The sequence below is a fragment of the Gopherus evgoodei genome, chromosome 9 (assembly GCF_007399415.2).
Source record: "Gopherus evgoodei ecotype Sinaloan lineage chromosome 9, rGopEvg1_v1.p, whole genome shotgun sequence".
In the NCBI taxonomy this organism is placed as follows: domain Eukaryota; kingdom Metazoa; phylum Chordata; order Testudines; family Testudinidae; genus Gopherus; species Gopherus evgoodei.
The window spans coordinates 11,024,009-11,045,512 of record NC_044330.1 but is presented as its reverse complement, the minus strand read 5'-3'; the positions used below and the strand labels follow the sequence as shown (position 1 = coordinate 11,045,512).

Here is a 21,504-nt window from a genome sequence, read left to right as displayed (position 1 = left end):
AATCAAATGCACAGCTACAAAATAGGGACTAACTGTATTAGATAGTAGTACTGCTGAAAAGGATCTTGGGGTTATAGTGGATCACAAATTGAATATGAATCACCAATGTGAAGCAGTTGCGAGATAGGCTAATGTTCTGGGTATATTAACAGAATTGACATATATAAGAAACAGGAAGTATTTGTCCCACTTTGCTTGACACAAATGAGGCCTCAGCTGGAGGACTGTGTCCAATTCTGAGTGCCACACTCTAGGAAGGATGTGGATAAATTTGTAGAGAGTCCAGAGGAGAACAACAAAAACAATAAAAGGTTTAGAAAACCTGATCTGTGAGGAAAGGTTAAAAACACTGGGCATTTTTAGTCTGGAGAAAGTAAGACTGAGGGGGGAACCTGATAAGTCTTCAAATATTTTAAGGGCTATTATAAAGAAGATGGTGATTAGGTGTTCTCTATGTCCACTGAAGGTAGGACAAGAAGCAGTCATCTTCATCTGCAGCACTGGAGATTAGGTTAGATATTAGGAAAAACTTCCTTAACGATAAGAATACTTAAGCATTGAAATAGGCTTCCAAGGAAGTTTGTGAAATCCCTGTCATTGGAGATTTTGTCTAACCTGGTCTTAAAATACTTGTCAGGGATGGTCTAGGTTTATGTAGTCCTGCCTCAGTGCAGAGTGTTGTACTAGATGACCTCTTGAGGTTCCTAACAGCCCTATGTTTCTATGATAATCCCTACCACATGGCCCCATTGTGCCCACTCCCCCATTCTGTGGGGGCACCGGGGAAGGTATACGTCCTCCAGCACCAGGTGGGAGAGAGCCTGTCTAGACTTACCCCGACCACTCCTCAGACCCATAGTGACTTTTTCCAATCATTTTCTCCTTTGGAAGCCTTCTTTCTTACTGCCAGTTTATGGAAACAATTCTGTAGCTCAAGTGGTGTCTATCTTATGCTGAACGTTCAGGGTTTGAAACTCTGCCAATAAATGCATAATGGAGGATTATTACAGTTGCACAGAACAGAATTGGCTTTTACTCTTTAAACAAAAGAACTCCTAGGAAATTACATTAAAAAAAAAAGTGTTAGTTATTTAGGTTGCCAAGTCAAGTACTGGAAAGTTATGAAATTACAGGTTTTCCTGGCCCATGCATGGTCATGGACACCCTTCTCATCCCTTGAAGACCTGGTCTTGGCAGATGATCTCACTCTCCTATCACATACCCAACACCATTTACAAAAAAAAAAAAAAACTTGACTCAACTCATTCAGCCAGCAAATTGTACTGAAAATCAGCCGCAATACGACAGACCATCACCAGCATAGACAGAGTATTATGTTCTCACCAATGTAGAAACATTCACATGCTTGGGCAGCACCATCAGCTAGGATGGTGGAACAAGCTAGGACATTCAGAACAAAATCCATAAAGCCAGGAACACCTTCAGGAGCTTAAATACAGTCTGGAAATCATTGAAGCACAACACCAACACTAAACTCAAAATTTATCAGAGTTTTGTACTTTCAGTATTACTTTATAGTGCAGAATGCTGGGGAATGAGAAAATGTGACATGTCCAAACTGTCTTCATACCACACAACCTGCTTCAGAAAAATCCTCTGAGTTTGGTCATGTATCCACATGTGCAAGATCCCATCCCTCCTTAAGATCTCCCAGGACCTAGTAGAATTGATGAGCCCACCTTCCCAACCCCTTGCAACTGCAGCTTGCTCTCTGATGCACCTCTCTACGAAGGTAACATTTCTAGTGGCCATTTTCTTGGCCAGAGGAGTGAGAGAGTTAACCCCTAGCATCAGACTCTCCCTACACTGTTTTCCATAGGGATAAGGTTCATCTTCACCCTCACCCAAAACTTCTCACTAAGGTAGTCTGATTTACTGATCACTCTCATTAGAGTCGGTATGGTAACACCCATTGTTTCATGTTCTGTGTGTGTGTGTGTGTATGTATGTGTGTGTATGTATGTGTGTGTATATATATGTATATGTATATATATATATATATATATATATATATACCAGTGTATATATGCATGCATCCGATGAAGTGGGCTGTAGCCCACGAAAGCTTATGCTCAGATAAATTTGTTAGTCTCTAAGGTGCCACAAGTACTCCTGTTGTTTTTGCAGATACAGACTAACACGGCTGCTACTCTGAAATCTGATTTTTATGTTAACCAGGGAGTCTATTTGCCAACTTTCTTTCCAAAACTTCACGCTCATAGAGATGAGGAGAGACTGCATTTGTTGGATGCCAGAAGGGCTCTAGTTTTCTATCTGGAGCATACTAAGTCCTTCAGGTCTTCTATTTAGTTGTTTGTTGTAATTACAAACAGAACTAAGGGCAGTCCAGTGACTACTCAGATGATTTCATCTGGGATCTCTTCATGGATTCATTTATTCTACTGGTTGACTAATCTAACCCCACCAGTTATGATATTGGTGCATTCTACTACAGCACAGGCAACATCAACAGCTTTCTTGGTGCAAGTACCTATAATGGACATTTGTAAAGCAGTGACTTGTTGTCATCTGCCTACACATTTGCTTTGTATTATGCCATTTCCTGTCAGTCCAGGGACAATCCCAGTTTCAGATGGGATTGTCACGGAGTCCCCGGGCGATGCTCTGGAACTGCTCCCCACAAAGCCAGTCAGGACTTTGGGGAGTCTCCTCTCCCTTGGAGCAGACTGTCTTCAGGGCAAGAAGCTTTCATGGCTTTACCTTCCTGGGTCTGACCTTGGAGCATTCAGCATATGCCCCTCCGTGCACTTCCCACAGCATGTCCACCCAGGTGGGGTCCTGGGGAAGTCAGAGGGTCCTGCATGCACCCCCACTTCGCAGTCAGACGTAACTTTCAGCCAGCCAGTAAAACAGAGGTTTATTAGATGACAGGAACACGATCTAAAACAGAGCTTGTAGGTACAGAGAACGGGACTCCTCGGCCGGGTCCATTTTGGGGCCCAGCAAGCTAGACAACCCTGTCTGCCCTCACTTCCCCTCCCCAGCCAGCTCCAAACTGACCCCCTCCGGCCTCTCCTTCTCTGCTGAGTTTCTTTCCTGGGCCAGGAAGTCACCTGATCTCTTTGTTCTCCCACACCTTTAGCATCCCCTTACAGGGGGGAAGGGCCCTGGTCATTAGTTGCCAGGAGACAGCGTGTCGTCCAGAAACTGAGGCACCCACACAGTATTCAGAGAAAACATTAAGAACAGTCCTACTTCGTCACAAGGAGGTCTTATAGTTACCTCCATGTTTGTCTCCTTGTGAGTTATCTACAATGAGATGGATATTTGCAAGCACTGAAGAACAAAAAACAGTACCTACCAGTCAGTAACTGTTGTTCTTTGAGTTGTGTTGAATATGTCCATTCCATGACCCACCCGCCTGCTCCCTCGTTATCGGAGTCTGTTTGGTACAAAAGAACTGAGGGGAGTTGGGAATGGCTCTGCCCTCTTCTACCTGCACATGGTGGTGCAAAGTGACAGGGGGTGCTTGGACCATCCCAGCGGGTATCACTGAGGGGAAAAAAATTATCTGACAATTGTGCACAAGATGAAATGGACACATGCAACACCTCAAAGAACAGCAGTTAGAGAAGGGTAGGTAACCATTTTTTCTTTACCTTTCTTCTCTGTTAGTCTTTAATGTGCCACCGGACTCCCTGTTTTTTTGGTGGATTCAGATTAACACGGCTACCCCCGATACTTGTCTCTTCTTTGTGATGTTGGTTATATAGATATTTTTACACAAGCATATCGGTTCAGAAATTGTGTGTGCCATTTTGGGGATAAAATAATATATATCCTTCCGAATTGATGGTCTCTCTAAAATTCAGTGAGCTGTTGCAAGATAGATAAAGGAGGTATTTTTGACAATTGGTTTTAATTATGGTAAATTGCAGAATATAAAAACTTTGTTTTAAATAGTGTGTAAACATTGGATTTTTTTTTTTACTATTTATGCCACTCTCTTGCCACTGTTTTATTCCTGAACTTTTTAAACTTGGTTATTTCTCTAACATTTAGTTCAAAACTAGATTAATTTAATCTCATTCCTGCTGTTGTCTGGAGGTTTTCCAGCTGTTGTAACAGGGCTTTATTTTTAACATATTGTATTCAAAATAAACTTCTGTTGTGTTCATTTCTAGAGTGCTGATGCAGTAAAAAAAGCTAGAAGTTACTTGGAATTTGTGGAAGATTTTATTCAGGTTCCCAGAAATCTTGTTGGTATGTAACACTGCTGAAAGTTTAAAACACTTGAAAATTTGAGGAAAGAAAGTCTGTTCAGTATGACTATGCATAGAAAACTTAGATGCCAGTATTTGACAGTTTTCTCCCTTCACTCAGGAGCTAAAACCTTTTAAATAACAATAGGTATTTTCAACATTCCTGTTATATCTGTTGCAAATGTGGATATCTTGTTGTCAATTCTGTCTTGTAATTAATTTAAAAAATATTAAATAGCATGCTTAGATATTATGGTTGCATTTTGAAATTCATAACAGATTCAGACTTCTGCAGTCATATGCTTTTTAAATTCCCTGCTTGTATAAAGTTAAAAATGATAAATGGGGGTGGGGGAATGGAACCTAAAAAATCCTCTTTAAAAATGAATGTTGAAAATAATTTTTTGAAATTAAGTTTAAAAGAAAATAATTTCCTTTGAACCCTAAGAATGGCATGGTGATTCAACTAAGAAACCATTGTCTTAATGCTTGGTCCTAGTTGAGTGGTTATGCCTTTCGCATGGTGTGCTGCAGTATACACAAGCAACAATCTGATAGTCATATCCTTTCATGTATGCTAATCATTTTTTAGGTATCATGTGTCCTTTTTAATTTAGTTTTTTAATCTGGGGCAGAAATACTTTTTTTATGGATGAAATTCCTAAAACTGTAAAAATGTGTGCTACAGCTGGTTCCTTAAGTACCCTTACACAGTCTCAGAGCTCCACAGTTATCTTTGAGAACTCCTGGAGGACAGGAAAGGTCTCAGAAGACTGGAGAAGGGCAAACATAGCACCACCTATCTTTAAAAAGGGGAACAAGGAGGACCTGGGGAATTATAGACCAGTCAGCCTAACTTCAATACCTGCAAAGGTACATTAGCAAATTATTAAACCATGAGTTTGTAAGCACCTGGATGATAATAAACTTATAAGTAGGGCCGAGCCAGAAATTGCCAGTTTTTTGGGAACTCCCCGATCACAGGATGGGCAAGGCACATGGGGTCACACAAACACAGATTTCTGCCTGAAGACACCTGACTCATCTCCAGGGCAGAGGCTGGAGCAGAGATGACACGTGGGTGGAGTTTAGGTCACAGCCCTAACCAGATTTCTGACCACAAGGGGTGACAGGGCTAAGCCCTGGGGAGGGGGAGAGACTTGCAGGGAGGCACTGACTGATGGGTTGGCGCTGCATCCTGCGCCTGCACCAGCCACCATGACAAGGGTCACAACACTGCTCCCAACCTCAAATGTGAGGCCGCAGGTACTCCCTTCAGCACCCTCCCAATATCCCCTCCCAGTATACACACCACCCTCCAGTATCCCCTGCAAATACTCCCGCCAGTAACCTCCCCCCATACCTCCTCCTAGTATAGGCACACCTCTTGAGCATCCCCCACTTTGTTTCAGTACACAGATTGGGCTAGTTTTTAAGTGACTTTGGGCTGTTAATGCAGTAGAAATCTGGCAGCCCACCTGACTCATCCCCAGGGTGCAGGGCAGAAGCTGGATACTGGTTGCTGTTGAGACTCACTGCCAGCTTCTCCCCTCCTCACACAGGCTTGTGCTCAGCAAAACCTCTGAGGAGCTTCCCCTGGGCAGGCAGGCACTTGGCAGCGTGGCACTGGGCTTCTTCACCATGCTGCAGAACAGACGATGCTTGCACCTGCTCTCGGCAGTGTCCACAGCACCTCTTCCCCATTCACCTCCCCTCAGCACACAGCTGGCTCTAGCCCTCAGTATTACAATACAATACAATATATTTTTCATTAATGTAGTGCATATTCTGAATTTCCAAAATATACAGCTTTGAAAATCTGAAATTACTCTTGTTTTCATTGTTGGAAAACACTGGCCCTAGTTATAAGAAATAGCATGGATTTGTCAAGAACAGATCTTGCCCAACCAACTTAATTTCCTTCTTTGATAGGATTGCTCACCTAGTAGATGGGGCAAAGCAGTAGATGTGATAGCCTGGATTTTAGTAAGGCTTTTGACACAGTTCCACATGATTCTTAAAGGCAAATTAGGGAAATGTGATTGAAATTACTATAAGATGGATGCATAACCAGGTGAAAGACCATACTCAATGAGTATTGATCAATGGTTTGCTGTCAGATTGGGAGGGCGTATCTAGCGGGGTCCCTCAGGGGTCAGTCCTGGGTCTAGTACCATTCAGTATTTTCATTAATGACTTGGATAATGGAGTAGAGAGTATGCTTAAAAAAATTTCAGATGACACCAAGCTAGAGGACTTGAAGGCACTTTGGAGAACAGGTTTAAAATTCAAAATGACCTTGAGAAATTGGAGAGTTGGTTTGAATTCAACAAGATGAAATTCAATAAAGACAAGTGCAAAGTAGGAAGGGAAAATCAAATGCACAACTGCAAAATGGGGAATAACTGTCTAGTGGTAAAGGGATCTGGGTGTTCTAGTGGATTACAGACTGAATGAGTCAACAATATGATGCAGCTGCAAAAAAGCTAATATTCTGGGTGTATTAACAGGATGTTCTATGTAAAACACAGGAAGTAGTTGTACTGCTCTGCTCAGAACTTGTGAAGTGCCAGCTGGAGCACTGTGTCCAGTTCTAAGCACCACAATTTAAGAAAGATATGGACAAACTGAAAAGATTCAAGAGGAGAGCAGCAAAAATGATGATAAGTTTTGAAAACCTGACCTATCAGGAAAGGTTAAAAAAACTGGGCATGATTAGTCTTGAGAAACGAAGAATGTTATCAGGTCCTCCCTAAGTCTTCAACTATATTAAGGGCTGTTACAAAGAGACACAATTGTTTTGCATGTGCAATGAAGATAGGACAAGAAGTAATGGTCTTAATCTGCAGCAAGGGAGATGTATGTTAGATATTAGGAAAAACGTTTTAACTATAAGGTAGTTAAGCCTTGAAATAGGTTTCCGAGGGTGGTCATGGAGTGCCTATCTTTGGAAACTTTTTAAAAACAAGTTGGACAAACACCTATTAGGGATGATCTAAGTTTACTTGGTTCTGCGTCAGTGCAGGGGAGTGGGCTTGATGACTCCTCAAGGTCCCTTCCAGCCCTAAATTTCTGTGGTTCTATGATTAGGATAATTCCTGTCTTGTAAGCTGTTAAAAAATAAAGGTTGGTTCCCACTTCCTTTTCAAGATAAAACATACATTTCCCTAAAGCTCCTTGTCCCAGTGTACTTCAGTTTTATATTTCCTCTGATAAAAGACATCTCATCAAGCAGAGTGATTCTAACATCATACTTTGTCATGGGTTTGGTACTAGGAGAAGAGTGCAATCTACTGAATCATCAGTTCCAGCTACTGAAAATATCCCCAATTTTGGTAGTCAGTTATAAAAGACTTACTACTGTATGTCCCAACACTGTTTATCTCATGAGATTTGACAAGATCACTGTCAAATCTCATGATGTGGTATGACTGTAGGTCTGAAAGATCTCTGTTTCAGAAGGACTTACTTAAATTCTGGGTTGGCTCCATTATATAGGAATCTCATGTTTCCTGGTTCCGGTCCAGATACATTGAAATAAAGCAAGAAGAGCTTGTAAAATTATAGTGCCATTGAATCCTAGCCCTGATTCAACCTCACAGTTGAACCTAATCTGAATCCGGCAGCCACCATCCATGACAAATATCTGATTTGTACACTGCATTAATACTCCCACTGGTACCTTGTGTTGTCATTTGCACCTTTGTAAAGTAGGTGAAAAATGTGACATAAAGTCCAAGGTAGTGGATAATTGGGCTCATGAAGTACGACTTTTATTTGATTACTATTACTGTTTTAGAATTTGTAACTTGGAAATGATAAGGAAACTATGTTAAAGAAAACTTTGAAGCATTGGTTCAAAGATAGCTATTTTCCTCCCCTCAAGGAAAAGTTATTGGAAAAAATGGAAAAGTGATTCAGGAGATTGTAGACAAGTCTGGAGTCGTCCGGGTGAGAATTGAAGGGGACAATGAAAACAAACTGCCCAGAGAAGATGTAAGTTATTTAATCTTTCCTTCAACTATTCAACTTGTATTTTTGAAAACTACATTAATGAAATTTGTTAACAAATGGTTTTGGAAGGAGCAAAGGCGATACTGTTTACTCTCTGTTTTAATATTAGCAAAGTATTCATAGAAAGTTGACAAGTCGGGGAAAAGGTGAGGTTCTGGATCAGCCAGTGGGTTAGTTTGGGATCTCCGTTTCATATGTAGCCCAGGTTGTTAGTATCTAATGGCTGTGTGGTTGCCTATGAGACATTATTTTGATCTCAATCAGTTGCTGGTCAGCTGGTATCCATATCACAAAAACTACTAGAATTGACACTAGATGAGAGGGACTCTCCTTGGCATTCCAAGGAGAAAGGCCAAAGCACTGGCTCTGGAAGTTGAATTACCTTAAGGATGATCCTTGTAGGTTTTGGTTGAGGCACATTTGTGGGTCAGAGTAGAGGAAGATAACAGCACAGCTGCCAGTGCTGTACCTATTCTGTGGATGTATAGAGGACTTCACTCACCAGGACTGTCAGGCCAGCACCTTTCACCAGCAATAAATTTACATTTAAATTTCAGCAACTCAGGAAAGTTGATTTTAAATAATCATATATTTCTCAATAACACATTCTTTGATTTGCAGTATCATTTCTCCCACAAATACCTGATCACCTGCACAACTGTAATGTAGTTGCTACACACTTTATTCATGATAATATTATATATATAATGAAAACTTTGACTTATAACTTTGATCCTTTTAAGGTTCATGTGTGCTGAAAAGCTGGTTTAACTAGCTAGTGAAGGATTCTCCCTTTTGGGGGGAATTTGGGAATGGCATAAAATCACCACAGCTACTCCTGTGCTGGCAACTAGTGCAATGAGCATGGCTGGAAAGTGGTATGGCCTGACCATCCCCATGCCCCACCAGTCTGCAGCTGCTGAAATGGCTTCTTGGGGCCATAGGCAGCCAAACATAAATTAAACCAATCCTGAAGCTTCTCTAACTTACAGTAGCCCAAGGTTCAGAGAAGTGCAGAAATGTCTGTCACTGTTGCCTCCTTCCCCTGACTGTATCTAGTGTACGATGGATACAGCCCAAGGTCCAGGCTACATTGTTATGAGTGGTGGTTGTCAGATAATTTGTTCCTTTTGTGGTTTTGATAATGTGTTTCTCTCTTTTTGAGAATGATTATAGAGTTTTGTTTCTACAGGGAATGGTCCCATTCGTATTTGTTGGCACTAAAGAAAACATTGGAAATGTCCAAGTTCTTTTAGAATACCATATTGCCTATCTGAAGGTACGTTTTTATCTGAATTTTGGAAATGCTTATTAGAGGAAATCATCAATTTATACTTACATTTTTGAGTAACACCTTTACTTCAGTGGGTGTAGCAGAAGTTCAGTTCCTTTCAAGATTCGCCCTAAGGTTGGATGTATGGCTTCAACTTTGTTCCCTTGCACATATAATTTAACACCAACGTAATGCAGGTGATCACAGGTTATCTAAAATACAAATAAAGTTAATAAGGCTACAGGAGAACACTGTTATGTATATTTGATAAAAAGTGTGTGATCTCAAAATTCATCTTATTGCCTTGCAGACATGCAGGGAAGCAGAGATAATGTGTTTTAACCTACATTTTTTGCATGTCCTAACTTAACAGTCCAATCTTAATGTTTAACATATGTTCTCCTTTGAGTGATTGTACATGTATGTAATTCCATATTATGTGTGTGTATGCCCAGTGCACTCAAATTGGAGACTGCAAGCTAGCATTACTCATCAGAGCAGCACATATGCTTCCTTGTGCTGTGGACCAAGGGTATAAAGGGTATAAAAGGGCAGAGACCTCTTCATCCCTTCTCGGTTGCTCCTCAGTGTATGTGGCTACTAATTGGAGCTCCCCATAGTATCTGGCTCATGGGCTCTAGAGCCCTTACTTGTTTGCAAAGACAGCGTTCTTAGTAGTGATAACATCAGTTAGGTGGCTTCTGCACCAATGATCATTCTGCATCAGAGCTTGTTGCAATCTGGCCAACGTCACACCTGCAGAGAGCATTCTGGCTCATTTCACCAGAGGTGAGGCTATCTCTGCAGCATTTTTAAACAACATCCCAGTCATGGACCTGTGGCTGCCCTGCATATGGACTTCGATTCACACTTTCACAAGACACTGTGCCATTACAACATCTTCTAGAGTTGATGCAGACTTTGGAAAGTTTGTTCTTCAGCTCATGTTCAAATAAGCTCTCAGTTCTCACCACCTAAAGAGTACTGCTTTGGAATCACCTAAAATGGAATATATTTGTGCAGTCACTTGAAAGAGAAGAAACTATTACTTAACTGTACCACTGTTTTTCTTCAAGATGTTGTGCACATATATATTCCACAACCCCCATTCCTTTCCTGGTACATCAGAGTCTGAAGACATCAGGATTCCTGTTAGAACTGAAGTAGGGGTCAAGTTGGCCCCACCCTTTATATTTCCAATCAGTGGCTTCAGCAGATGCAACACACGTGCCACCCTGACAGATAATGCTAGCTAAAAGTCTCTAACTCTAGATTTGTGCGTGCCCAGTGTACTGATGTGGAATATATATACGCACAACATATCTTGAAGAACAACAGTTATGGTTCAGGTAACTTGTTTTTGCATGTGATGTACTGACTCCAGCTTAACTAATCACAAAGCATAAAAAAGGAACTAAGCATTAATGAAGCATAAGGAAAGTAAATACACTGCTACATAAGGCTTTCAGTGGCCTTCAGACAACTATCAAATAGATGACGTAATATTGATTGGTAATGAAAGATCTGAAAACCTGTTAAACATACTCTGCTAAATGACACCGAGGGTTGGATTCACTTTCTAACAACACATAATCTATAAAACTGGTTATGATTTTATCTTCTCTGAATATAGGAAGTAGAACAGCTAAGGATGGAGAGGCTCCAAATTGATGAACAACTGCGTCAGATTGGTATGGGTTTCAGACCTTCTTCCACCAGAGGTCCTGAAAAAGAAAAAGGGTACACTACTGATGAGAGTACTCTCTCCTCAGTACAAGGGTCCAGGTCATACAGTGGAAGAGGGAGAGGTCGCAGAGGCCCCAATTATACGTCTGGTTATGGTGAGTATTTTTAAATTACAGAACAGGTATGGAAACTTCTGTCTAGGAAAATGATGCTGTGGTTTATTTTTTAATATATATTTCATTTTTAGATATGTTACTTACAGCTAATGGTGCGAGTCTGTCACAGAGGTCACGGAAGTCATGAATTCCATGACTTTCCAGGACGTCTGTGACTTGTAAAGTGGCTGGCGTGATTGGACCAGGGGCCACCTGATCTGCTTGGGTGGCCCCCGGGTCAACCACGCCGGCTGCTGCTGGGGCAGTCTCGGGCCATCGCACCTCTCCCCTCCAGCAGCAGCAGGAGTTTGAGTGTCGGAGGGGTCTCAAGGCTGAGGCAGGGGATTGGGATGCAGGAATGGGTGAGGGCTCTGGGCGGTGCTTACCTTGGGGGGGGAGGGCTCCCCGGAAGCAGCCAGTATGTCCAGCTCCTAGGCGGAGGCACAGCCAGGCATCTCTGCATGCTGCCTCCACCCACAGGTGCCGTCCCTGCAGCTCTCATTGGCTGTTGTTCCCATCCAATGGGAGCTGTGGAGCGGGTGCTCAGGGTTGGGACAGCGCGCGGAGTGTTGTCGCCATTTTGTACTCTTGGTGAATTGTGTACTAAACTGGAATGGGTGTTGTACAGTTGGCAGTATCTTGATGTAGTACATAACAAACTCTTTTATCTCTGGGAGTTTAATTTTCAAGGTGTTGTACCTTCATACGAGAATCACAAGTGGCCAAAATATTTTCATTCCTGATTACTTCAGTGTCTGAGTGCTTAAAAGGCAGGAGTTGTATTTTTAATCCAGTAAAAAATTATGGAGAGTTTGTTAGCCAGAAGTATCAGATTGAGATTTATGACTATAACTTAACATAGTAGTTAAATTGTTCAAACCAGCATTACAGTAGTTGCATGACTGAATAGTTGCTTAGCAACTCTATAAAGTTGTCCCTTGGAATTTTTGCCTAGAAACTGGATCATATAGCCCACATGTGTGTATATATAGATGGAATTAATCCCTCAGTGCTTGTGTGTCCATGTACAGAAAGACAAAATAATGTACATTATGCATGAATTGCACTTGCAAATCACTAAAATTGCATAATAAATTGTTGACCACATTTCTCATATTATTCCAAAACAAAACTAAGAGTCTTCTAGAGAGTTGGTAAATATCAGTTAAAACCTAAAAACCATATTTTGATATCACATACATGTGAATCCCTGTGGTCAGTGGGATTCCTATGTGCATTTGAAGCTAGAATATGGCCACAAATTCCATGTCCATCTCTTTGTTTTTCTTTTTTTATACTGTTAAAGGTACAAACTCTGAGCTGTCTAATCCCTCTGAAACGGAATCCGAGAGAAAAGATGAACTGAGCGATTGGTCACTGGCAGGAGAAGATGACCGGGAGAGCCGACATCAGCGGGACAGCAGAAGACGTTCTGGAGGAAGAGGGCGTAGTGTTTCTGGTGGTCGTGGACGTGGTGGACCACGTGGTGGGAAGTCATCCATTAGCTCTGGTAGTGTGTTTGAAATATATTTTGGGTTTAATTTTTATTTTAGACAACTGGCTTTATTTTCTCTTCTTAAATTAAGTAAATCACTATTTTAAAGTATGTGTATATATTTTTTTTAAATATTGCAGCTTTTTTAAAAATAGCAGGCTGTATATTGCAAGCCAACTATCAAAATTTAGATATTTACAGTTGGATCATGTCAATCATGTACAGTCATGTCAGGATTGGCATGTTTTATACACCATGTTTTGAAAAAGTTTAAGGGCTTTGCTTTTCATCCCATCTCTCCCTAACTCCCAGTCCTCACTCTTCACCAGCCTACACAGATAATTAGACTTGGAAGAATTTGATTTTTATTTTTTTTCTAATTTTTACTATTTATGATTTTTATTTTTAACTATATGTATTTATTTTTACAGTCCCTGGAAATTAAGGGGGGTAGGTATAGGGGTAAGGTTAGGTCAGTGCTGACAGCGTGGCTGCAGGGGGCTCTCAGCACTAACACCAGACCTGAAAGGGGCTCCCTGCATTGGCCAAAAGGCCCAAGACACCAGGGCACAATGTGTAGGGGAGGTTGCAGTCCTGGCCCAGTGGAGCAGAGACCCTCTGCTAGGATTGCCCGGAGGAGGACAAGCCCCTGGCTGCAGGGCACTGCTGAACAGTTCCTGCCCATGGCGGTTCCCACACTCTTGTCTGGTGAGCAAGTGAGCAGGGCTGTGACATTGGAAGCCCCCACATGTATGTATCTGCTAACTAGGTGTAGAGGGCCGTTCAGCAAATAAATGGATTAAAAACTAATCTTTTAAAAGTTTATTTTAAATATTACATTGAGGGTCTCTTGATAATATGCTCATGTGTTCTCCAGTTCTGTGGTGCCCTAGAATACACCCTGTTAGATTATCGGAAGTAGTGAAAAAGCCCAGAGTAACTAGCATATTACCATAACTTTTACGTGTGGCAATGTACTGCATGATTTTATACATTTTTGTATTGTAAAATGTATAATGAAGTCAATATGACCCACTATTTGTAACTGAAGTTTGTCTTAGATGGACCTTTTCCATATGATATTTAGTGCTTAAAGATCCGGACAGCAACCCTTACAGCTTACTTGATAACACAGAGTCAGACCAGACTGTGGACACTGATGCCAGTGAATCTCATCACAGTACTAACCGTCGTAGGCGGTCACGCAGGCGAAGGACTGATGAAGATGCTGTTCTGATGGATGGAATGACGGAATCTGACACTGCTTCTGTTAACGAGAATGGCTTAGGTATGTTATCAGTTGGGAAACAGAACCACAGAATGAGTTCTCACAAAAGATTGTGAATTGGCTGTGTAAGTGTTTTGGGTTTAAAAAAAATAATTATTAATGTATTATCTAACCTTTTTTCTTTTGGTGAAAAATCTTCCACATGCATGGAAGTACCATGAGGTTTCTTTCTCTTACTGGTCTCTACTGCTATCCTATACAATGTCCATAATACTTCTGGCTAAAAGAGACTTTGTGGGTCTGCTTTGGTTCCTGTCAGTACTGCTGTTTTAATTAGTGCCTTCTGAGGCTGATTAGAGAAACCAAGGTGCTCGTGGTTCTCCTTGGGCCAGAATCCTACTTCCTTAACCCTTGGCAACTTGAACCTCAGTTTAGGAAAGCACTTAAACACCTGTTTATGTCTGACCCCATTCAGCCTATTCTTAAGTGCTTTCCCTGAATAAGCCCCATTCACTTCATCAATATTTGCATAAGTGCTTTCCTGAACCTGGGCCTTGAGGAACAAGGGGCTAGTATCCAGAATATAATTGTTGTCTCTCAAATATCAAAAGAATAAAATTACCCACTGAAGAATCATCTGTTTTGTGGTGACATTGAAGTCAGACAAATCTTACTGCAAATGTAAGGAAGACTTAACTTTCCAATGATGCGGGGCCAAAGATCAGCTTGTTAATAGTTTAGTAGCAGTTTATATTTGATTTATTATATGTTCAGAAACCGCATGTAGGCGTTGATTCAGCAAGTAAACTTAAGTGCATGCTTAAAATGAAGCATGTGCTTGAGTTTTTTTTACTGAATCTGGACCAAACTGTGAAAGATCAAATTTCTAATCAATTTTGAATGCTTCCAGTTCAAAATACCATTTTCTTTCAGTATATCTTCTTTTGTTTTCCATGTTAATAAAAAACAATCTGTGCCCATCCTTTAACTGCTGAAGAAAAACAGTTTTATCGTCAGAATAGTTCATGGTAAACTTTGCAATTGCAGATGATAGTGACAAAAAACCCCAGCGACGCAATCGTAGCCGCAGGCGTCGCTTCAGGGGTCAGGCAGAAGATAGACAGCCAGGTAACTCGAGTGGAACTATGGGTAACCTCGGATCAAAAGCATGAAAGAATGTCATGTGTCTGCTGTTTATATATATATATATCTATAAATATATATATCTATCTATATATATATAGCTGCACTACTGTAAATAAATATTACTTAATAACTAATAAGACTACTGTGTATAAGACAAAAAACAATTCTCACAACAGAACATATTTAATTCATAACCTGTCTAATGAAACTAACTTTCATTGTCCTTTAAATTTTAATTTTTTACTTGTAAATACAGTTTATGCTTCTGATGCTGCGCTCCCATTGAAGTCAATGGCTAAACTCCCATTGATTCCAGTGGTTCAGAATCAATCTCTATAAGAATACTGGGACATGTTCTGCACTTACACCTGTGCAACCCCCTGAAAGTGACATGACCAAATATTTTTTAATTTTTCATGATTGGCTCTTTTCATGTGAGAGGAAGATGGCTTGGAACAGCAGTGGTGGCATGGGTTAGTACTGAGGTGCATTGGCAGAGGAATGTGAGAGAGTTTACATGACATCTGCCTGCCCTATGCATGTATCAAGCCAATTCTATCAGTCCCTCACTTTTATGGACTTAGTAAATCATCCACAAATTGAAAAAAGACATTTTAAATGAAATTGCATGTTTCTGGTTTTTTGGTACTGTGGTTTGAGGCATTTCTTTTATGTGTACTAACACTTCAAAGCTTAAAGGTGAATTCTCTGATTTTAGTGTTACTTGTTCTAGAAAATGTGTGACTGCAAATTCATAAGATATTTTGGTAAATTTACAGGGATGTTTTCCATCCTGCTATGCTCAAAATGTGACCGTTTTATTTGCATCTGTTTGCTGAGGGTCATGTCATTGTTTATATGTGTAGGTTTTTCCTGAAACACATGCTTCAGTGCTCTTTTTAAAAAAATAAATCCAAACAGTTCAGTACTTATGAGCATTCTTCAGTCCTATAATACATAGATGTGTACTTACAAAGGAAATAGATTGGTAAAAAAATCAATTTCAGCTTCAGCTTTACCAGGGGTTTTGTAAATGAGAAATATAATATTAGTCAACATTTGAAATGCCATTACAGCATTTCCCTTCACTGAAACATGCTTTAATAAAAACTCAAAAACAAAAAAAAACCCCAAACTACCCCTCAATTTTGCTTTCAATCAATTTAGTTTCTCCCCATATTTCAGAAGTTGAATGAAGACTGTGCTTTTCTGTTGTTCAGAATAAACTTTTATTATATTAGTAAATATTTGTAAATAAAATAAAAGACAGATCAATAGCATGTTGGATTGTGAGAGTAATAGTGAAAGATCTGTAGTTTTATAATGTCCTCATGGATAATGCTCTCCTGCTAAATTTTTTTATAAATATAGGAATAAATGGAAGGAGATGGTACCAGAGATGGTACTGAATCGTCTTTTCCTTTTGTAATGTGATATTTAAATTCCATTAGTTTACGGTAATTATGAGAACATGAGAAAAGTTCACTGAATAATCAAATGTTTAAAAATCAATATACAAAATTAGTTTTCATTTGAGACAGTTAGTTGTAATAGCAGCAAAGAATCCTGTGGCACCTTATAGACTAACAGACGTTTTGGAGCATGAGCTTTCGTGGGTGAATACCCACTTCCAATGCACTTTTTTTTCTGCAGCGAGTGAATACCCACTTCCTCTTTAGTTGTAATGTTTCTCTTATTGTTGCACAGTTTGGATGAATATTTGTGCATACAAGACTTAAGTAAATGCATAACTGTTCATGTGAGTAGTTCTATTGCATGTATGTAAGCCACTGGGTGTAAAGTAGTATTTTAAAGGAGCACCTTTTCTAGTACTGAGAACTGAATTGTTCTCAAAACTAGGTAACTCTTGAGCAGTTGCACGCAGTTGTGAAGTGTCTAATAGTAATGGAATAGAGACCAAATTAATACATTTTGCTTGGACCCTGATATAAGTCTTACCAAAGCTGGAGTTTGTCAAATGCTAAATATAATTATTAATTGTTATACAATAGATTATTGGATAAGCTCTGTAACTTCTTTAGGTTCATCACCTCATTGTTTATACATTTTGAAGTGATAATCACAAATATGTGTTCTAGAAGTACAGAGTTGCCTTTGAATTGCAGGAGTGGACAAGAAATAGCAGGAGGGTGTGCTTAGTTCATGAAGAACTCTGCAAGAAATAAATACTTTATTTTAAAATTTTGTTTTCCCCTAATTCCACCTATTCATCCCATGTTTTTAATCTCCCTTCAATCTATTTATGGGATACCGTAGAGTGAAATTTCCTTACATTTTATATGGTACCATAGGTGTCCATTTCACTTTCCAGTCAGTAAAATATACCAATATAAACAAATTCCCTTCCTCAGAGTGCTTACAATCTAAAGTGTTTTATGTCATGAAGAGAGTTCAGTGATAGTCCTTCTTTTCAGATTGCTTAGCCTACACTTACCTCAAACTAGAATTATTTTTTACCCTAATTCCAGCCAAATTCTGCCTACGGAAGCAGAGAGATGTTGTGCTCAGCTACCACTGATTTAATGGAAGCCATGCATGGTTATCCAAGTACATAATTTGATCTTTACTGTGAAATTATTATAAATTAACTGTTGAGTTAATTATAATTTTTAATCACCCAAAGAGTTGCTAGGTGATTCACAAATAAGACATATTTATCAGCTATAAAATCTATATTTTATGCATAAAGTGCAGAAAATCCTAAACAATGGCGCAGTAGCAGATTAGCTCACTGTTAAACATGAAATAATCTGAAAAGTATTTTGTAACGCTTCAGCATCTTTAATTTTTCTTCCCTCACACAGTCACAGTAGCTGATTACATATCACGAGCTGAATCTCAGAGTAGACAAAGAAACCTCCCAAGGGAAACACTGGCCAAAACCAAGAATGAAATGGTAAGAAAAAAGGAAGAAAACTCAAAAGTTTTAAAAAATATATGCTGCATTGTTTTGCCTCTCTTCTTTAGTGATGGGAATGCTCATAGTCTTTCACAGTTGGGGAATGAAAAACCCTATTGATGATATAATTGATATATTTATACGTTGTGAATGTATATTTGAAATAGGTTTCAAAAGTACTTTGTTTCCATCTTCAAGCCACATTATGAAATTGTAAATTTTGCAGACTATTTATGAAATCAGGTGGTCTTTCGGAAGATTCTGGTGTTTTAAAACCACTTTATCTTTTGTAAAGAGGAAACTGTTTGAGATGACTATAACATCACAAGAGAAAGTGACTGAGTACACAGCAGTTGATTTTCATCTCTTGTTGAATTATAAGTCAGACTTTTAGTTTATAAGTAAGTTGAATTTACTGCATCTAATGTAGTACTCTAAAATTAGAAGTCCTTACCCCAATTCCTTAGACACCTGCCAACAGTAAAGCTCTTTTAATCTTCAAAGCACTTTATGAATAATACCCATGTCACAGGAGTCACAAGGATTATTTTTTATATTTTACAAATGGGGAAACTAAGGCAGAGATTCAGTGACTAGCATAAGGCTAGAGAGGCTAGAATGAATGGTGTAGAGATGGTAAACTGGGAACCTGTTCACACATTTCATAATACCAGAACAAGGGGGCACTGAGTGACATTAAAGGGGGCAAAATCAAACTGAAGAAAGGAAATACATTTCCACCCACCCAGAATATTTCCATTTATTGAGATGACAAGCTTAGCAGGATTTGAAAAGGTATTATTCATTTATATGGATAACAAGAATAGCCTATTATACTAGTAAATACTCAAAAGGAGTAGGAGATTTGAAAGGGATATAAAACCTAATGCAACTTAAGCCAAACTCTCATTATTGGGGGTTTGGAGGAAACTTTCTTGGAGGATAGATTATTTCATAACTGCCAACTGCAGGGTTTCTTGCACCTTCCTCTGAAGCACCTGGTGTTGCCCACTATTCATGATAGGATAGACCACTGGTCTGATCCACTGTGGCAATTCCTATGAGGGAGTTGGTGTCGAGCCAAGATTAGAACTCAGGTGACCTTGGCTCCCCTTCTGATGTTTAAAACACACTGGACTGTGCTCCTCCGCCCCCCTGTTCCCCCCAAATGATTGGGGTTTTCCATGTTGTATCTAGTAGGTTTTTTAAATCTTTTTTCTTTTAAAGGCAAAAGATGTGATTGAAGAACATGGCCCTTCAGAAAAAGCAATAAATGGCCCTGCTAATGCTTCTGGGGATGAACCTTCTAAGCCACAGCCTAGTCCTGAAGAAGAGAAGTCAAGTACTATACAAGAAGAAGAAAATAATCAGGAAGAAGCAGTGCTTAATGGTGTTTCATAAACTGAAGTTCCTAGTTTACAGTTCTTTTACATTACATTTTACAATAGTGCTTGTATAAGCTTGCCAAAGATAGAATATGGATTGCCAGTCTTGACACCGCACTTTCAGTTCCTCCATTTTGGAATTCAGAAAGGGGAGGGATCCTGAAGAAATCATATGTTAAACATACTTTGACACCTACTGTGTTATAAATATATCATCAGATGTGCCTTGAGATAGTATATGTAACATTTAAATAAACAAAAACTTGCTGGCTATAGGAAATGTTATTTTGTTTTCAAAATATGGCAAAGATGTGGGGGGAATCCCTAATGTAATATTCTTTATGAAAGCATTAGCTGCTTTTGTTACATTTTTAATAATATGCAACCACTTCTTCACCTGAGGAAAACTAGAAAGAAATGCAGTCTAAAATATTTTGCACTGAATTGTAATTTCTCCATTAGTTTAGTCTGGAAACTGGTCTGTTTTAATACATGTTTTTTAAATGCTGTATGTAGAGGAAAAAAACTGCAGACCACTGGAATACATTTGTTAAATTCTCATAATCTGCAGGGATATTGGGTGACATTGGCAGTGACTGTTCTACTTTTGAGGCTTTGTTTGGTTTATTTATTAAACTGTACAGTATTTAAAAATCAAACATAGCTTTAGTTAAAACACTAAGCTGAATTAGTCATGTCCATTAAGACATAACCTGAACTACTGAAAAGATCAATTTCCAGAAAGTTTATTCTGTATAAACTACATATGTTAGTCCTTAGTAGAGTATTTTATTTTGGTTGTTTGATGTGCAATATGTTTTTGTATGCTGGTAGAAAAAAATAAACTTTGATCTTCCATTGGTTACTTAGTTTCCTTTAATCAGAAAGATGGCTTAGTTAAAGTAACTCAAGATAGTTCAGACTATTGACATTGTAATTTAGTACTAACTGCTTTACTTATTAATTGGTTGAGATGAACTCTAGGTTCTCTCCTAGGGAAGACCTAGATAACACATTGAGCTTGACCTCTCTACACAGGAGTTTGTAAAACGTTAGAACGCTTTAAAAATACCTTTTTTTATCCTCTAGACTAGAAGGGCCTTGAAGATCTAGAGGAGGTGATAACTTATTTTTATATAGATGGGAATATTGACAGTGGCTTGCAGGCTTTTAAAGAGGGACTTATAGGATGGAAGCCTGGCACAGAATAGGGTAGGCCATTCCAGGCATGGGAGTAGTAGTAATATGGACTAGAAAATGTAGAACAATGAAGTCACTATTTTGTGATGTGGACCAGAGGGATGCAAAGATACCATAGCATATGTGGGTGTGGTTGTGTAGAGCCTTAAAAGAGAAGACAATCTTAAATCTGATTTCATGAATGCAGGCCAGTCAAAGGATTTGAGGAAGGACATGCTCTGAGCAGTGAGTGACATTATTTTAACTGCTACATTTTATATAGCCAGAGGAGCTGAGATGGGCAACAAGGAGGCTAGAGAGGCTGCAGTAGTCAAGGCAAGAGATAAGCAAGATATAGGTATGCATTTCAGCTGAAGGGATGGATTGTTTTCAGTATGTTCTAGAGAAAAAAGTGCCAGGATTTGGTGACTGTATAGTTGTCTAGGAAGGAAAGTATGCAGTCAAAATACTCCAGTTGTTTACTTTAGAATTAATTGGGAAGGTGGTGGTGGTCACAATGGCACTGTTGAAGGGAGAAAGATGAGCTCCTCTGATGTGTGTTTAAGAATGTAGTATGACATCTAGAAAAATGTGATCCTGGACATAGGGGAGAAGAGTTAAGCGTAGAGGTAGATTTGAAAGCCATTAACAAAGTTTTTATTTTTTTTAATACCCTGAGATATCACAGCTAGACCTGCAGATCTGTGTGTTTTAGTCTGGGAAATACCTGGACAAACAGATTGAAGCACTGTATAGATAAATCTTCATGCTTGTTTTCT

At 39.3% G+C, this 21,504-nt stretch overlaps 1 protein-coding gene across 4 annotated transcripts in view; it reads left to right on the top strand.

Moving 5' to 3' along the window:
- Positions 1-20,411, top strand: part of FXR1 (FMR1 autosomal homolog 1) — a 70,301-nt gene extending 49,890 nt beyond the window's left edge. Inside the window, exons 9-17 of one of the 4 annotated variants that reach the window (XM_030575176.1) lie at positions 4,167-4,245; positions 8,131-8,240; positions 9,451-9,537; positions 11,165-11,372; positions 12,679-12,882; positions 14,003-14,155; positions 15,143-15,244; positions 18,067-18,158; positions 19,389-20,411. In XM_030575176.1, coding sequence (XP_030431036.1) covers positions 4,167-4,245; positions 8,131-8,240; positions 9,451-9,537; positions 11,165-11,372; positions 12,679-12,882; positions 14,003-14,155; positions 15,143-15,244; positions 18,067-18,158; positions 19,389-19,562 — 1,209 coding nt within the window. In that variant the 3' untranslated portion in view covers positions 19,563-20,411. Of the gene's footprint in view, positions 1-4,166; positions 4,246-8,130; positions 8,241-9,450; positions 9,538-11,164; positions 11,373-12,678; positions 12,883-13,954; positions 14,156-15,142; positions 15,245-18,066; positions 18,159-19,388 lie in introns of all 4 variants that reach the window. The other 3 variants (XM_030575174.1, XM_030575175.1, XM_030575177.1) reach the window with 3 other exon arrangements.
- The last annotated feature ends 1,093 nt before the right edge of the window (positions 20,412-21,504 follow it).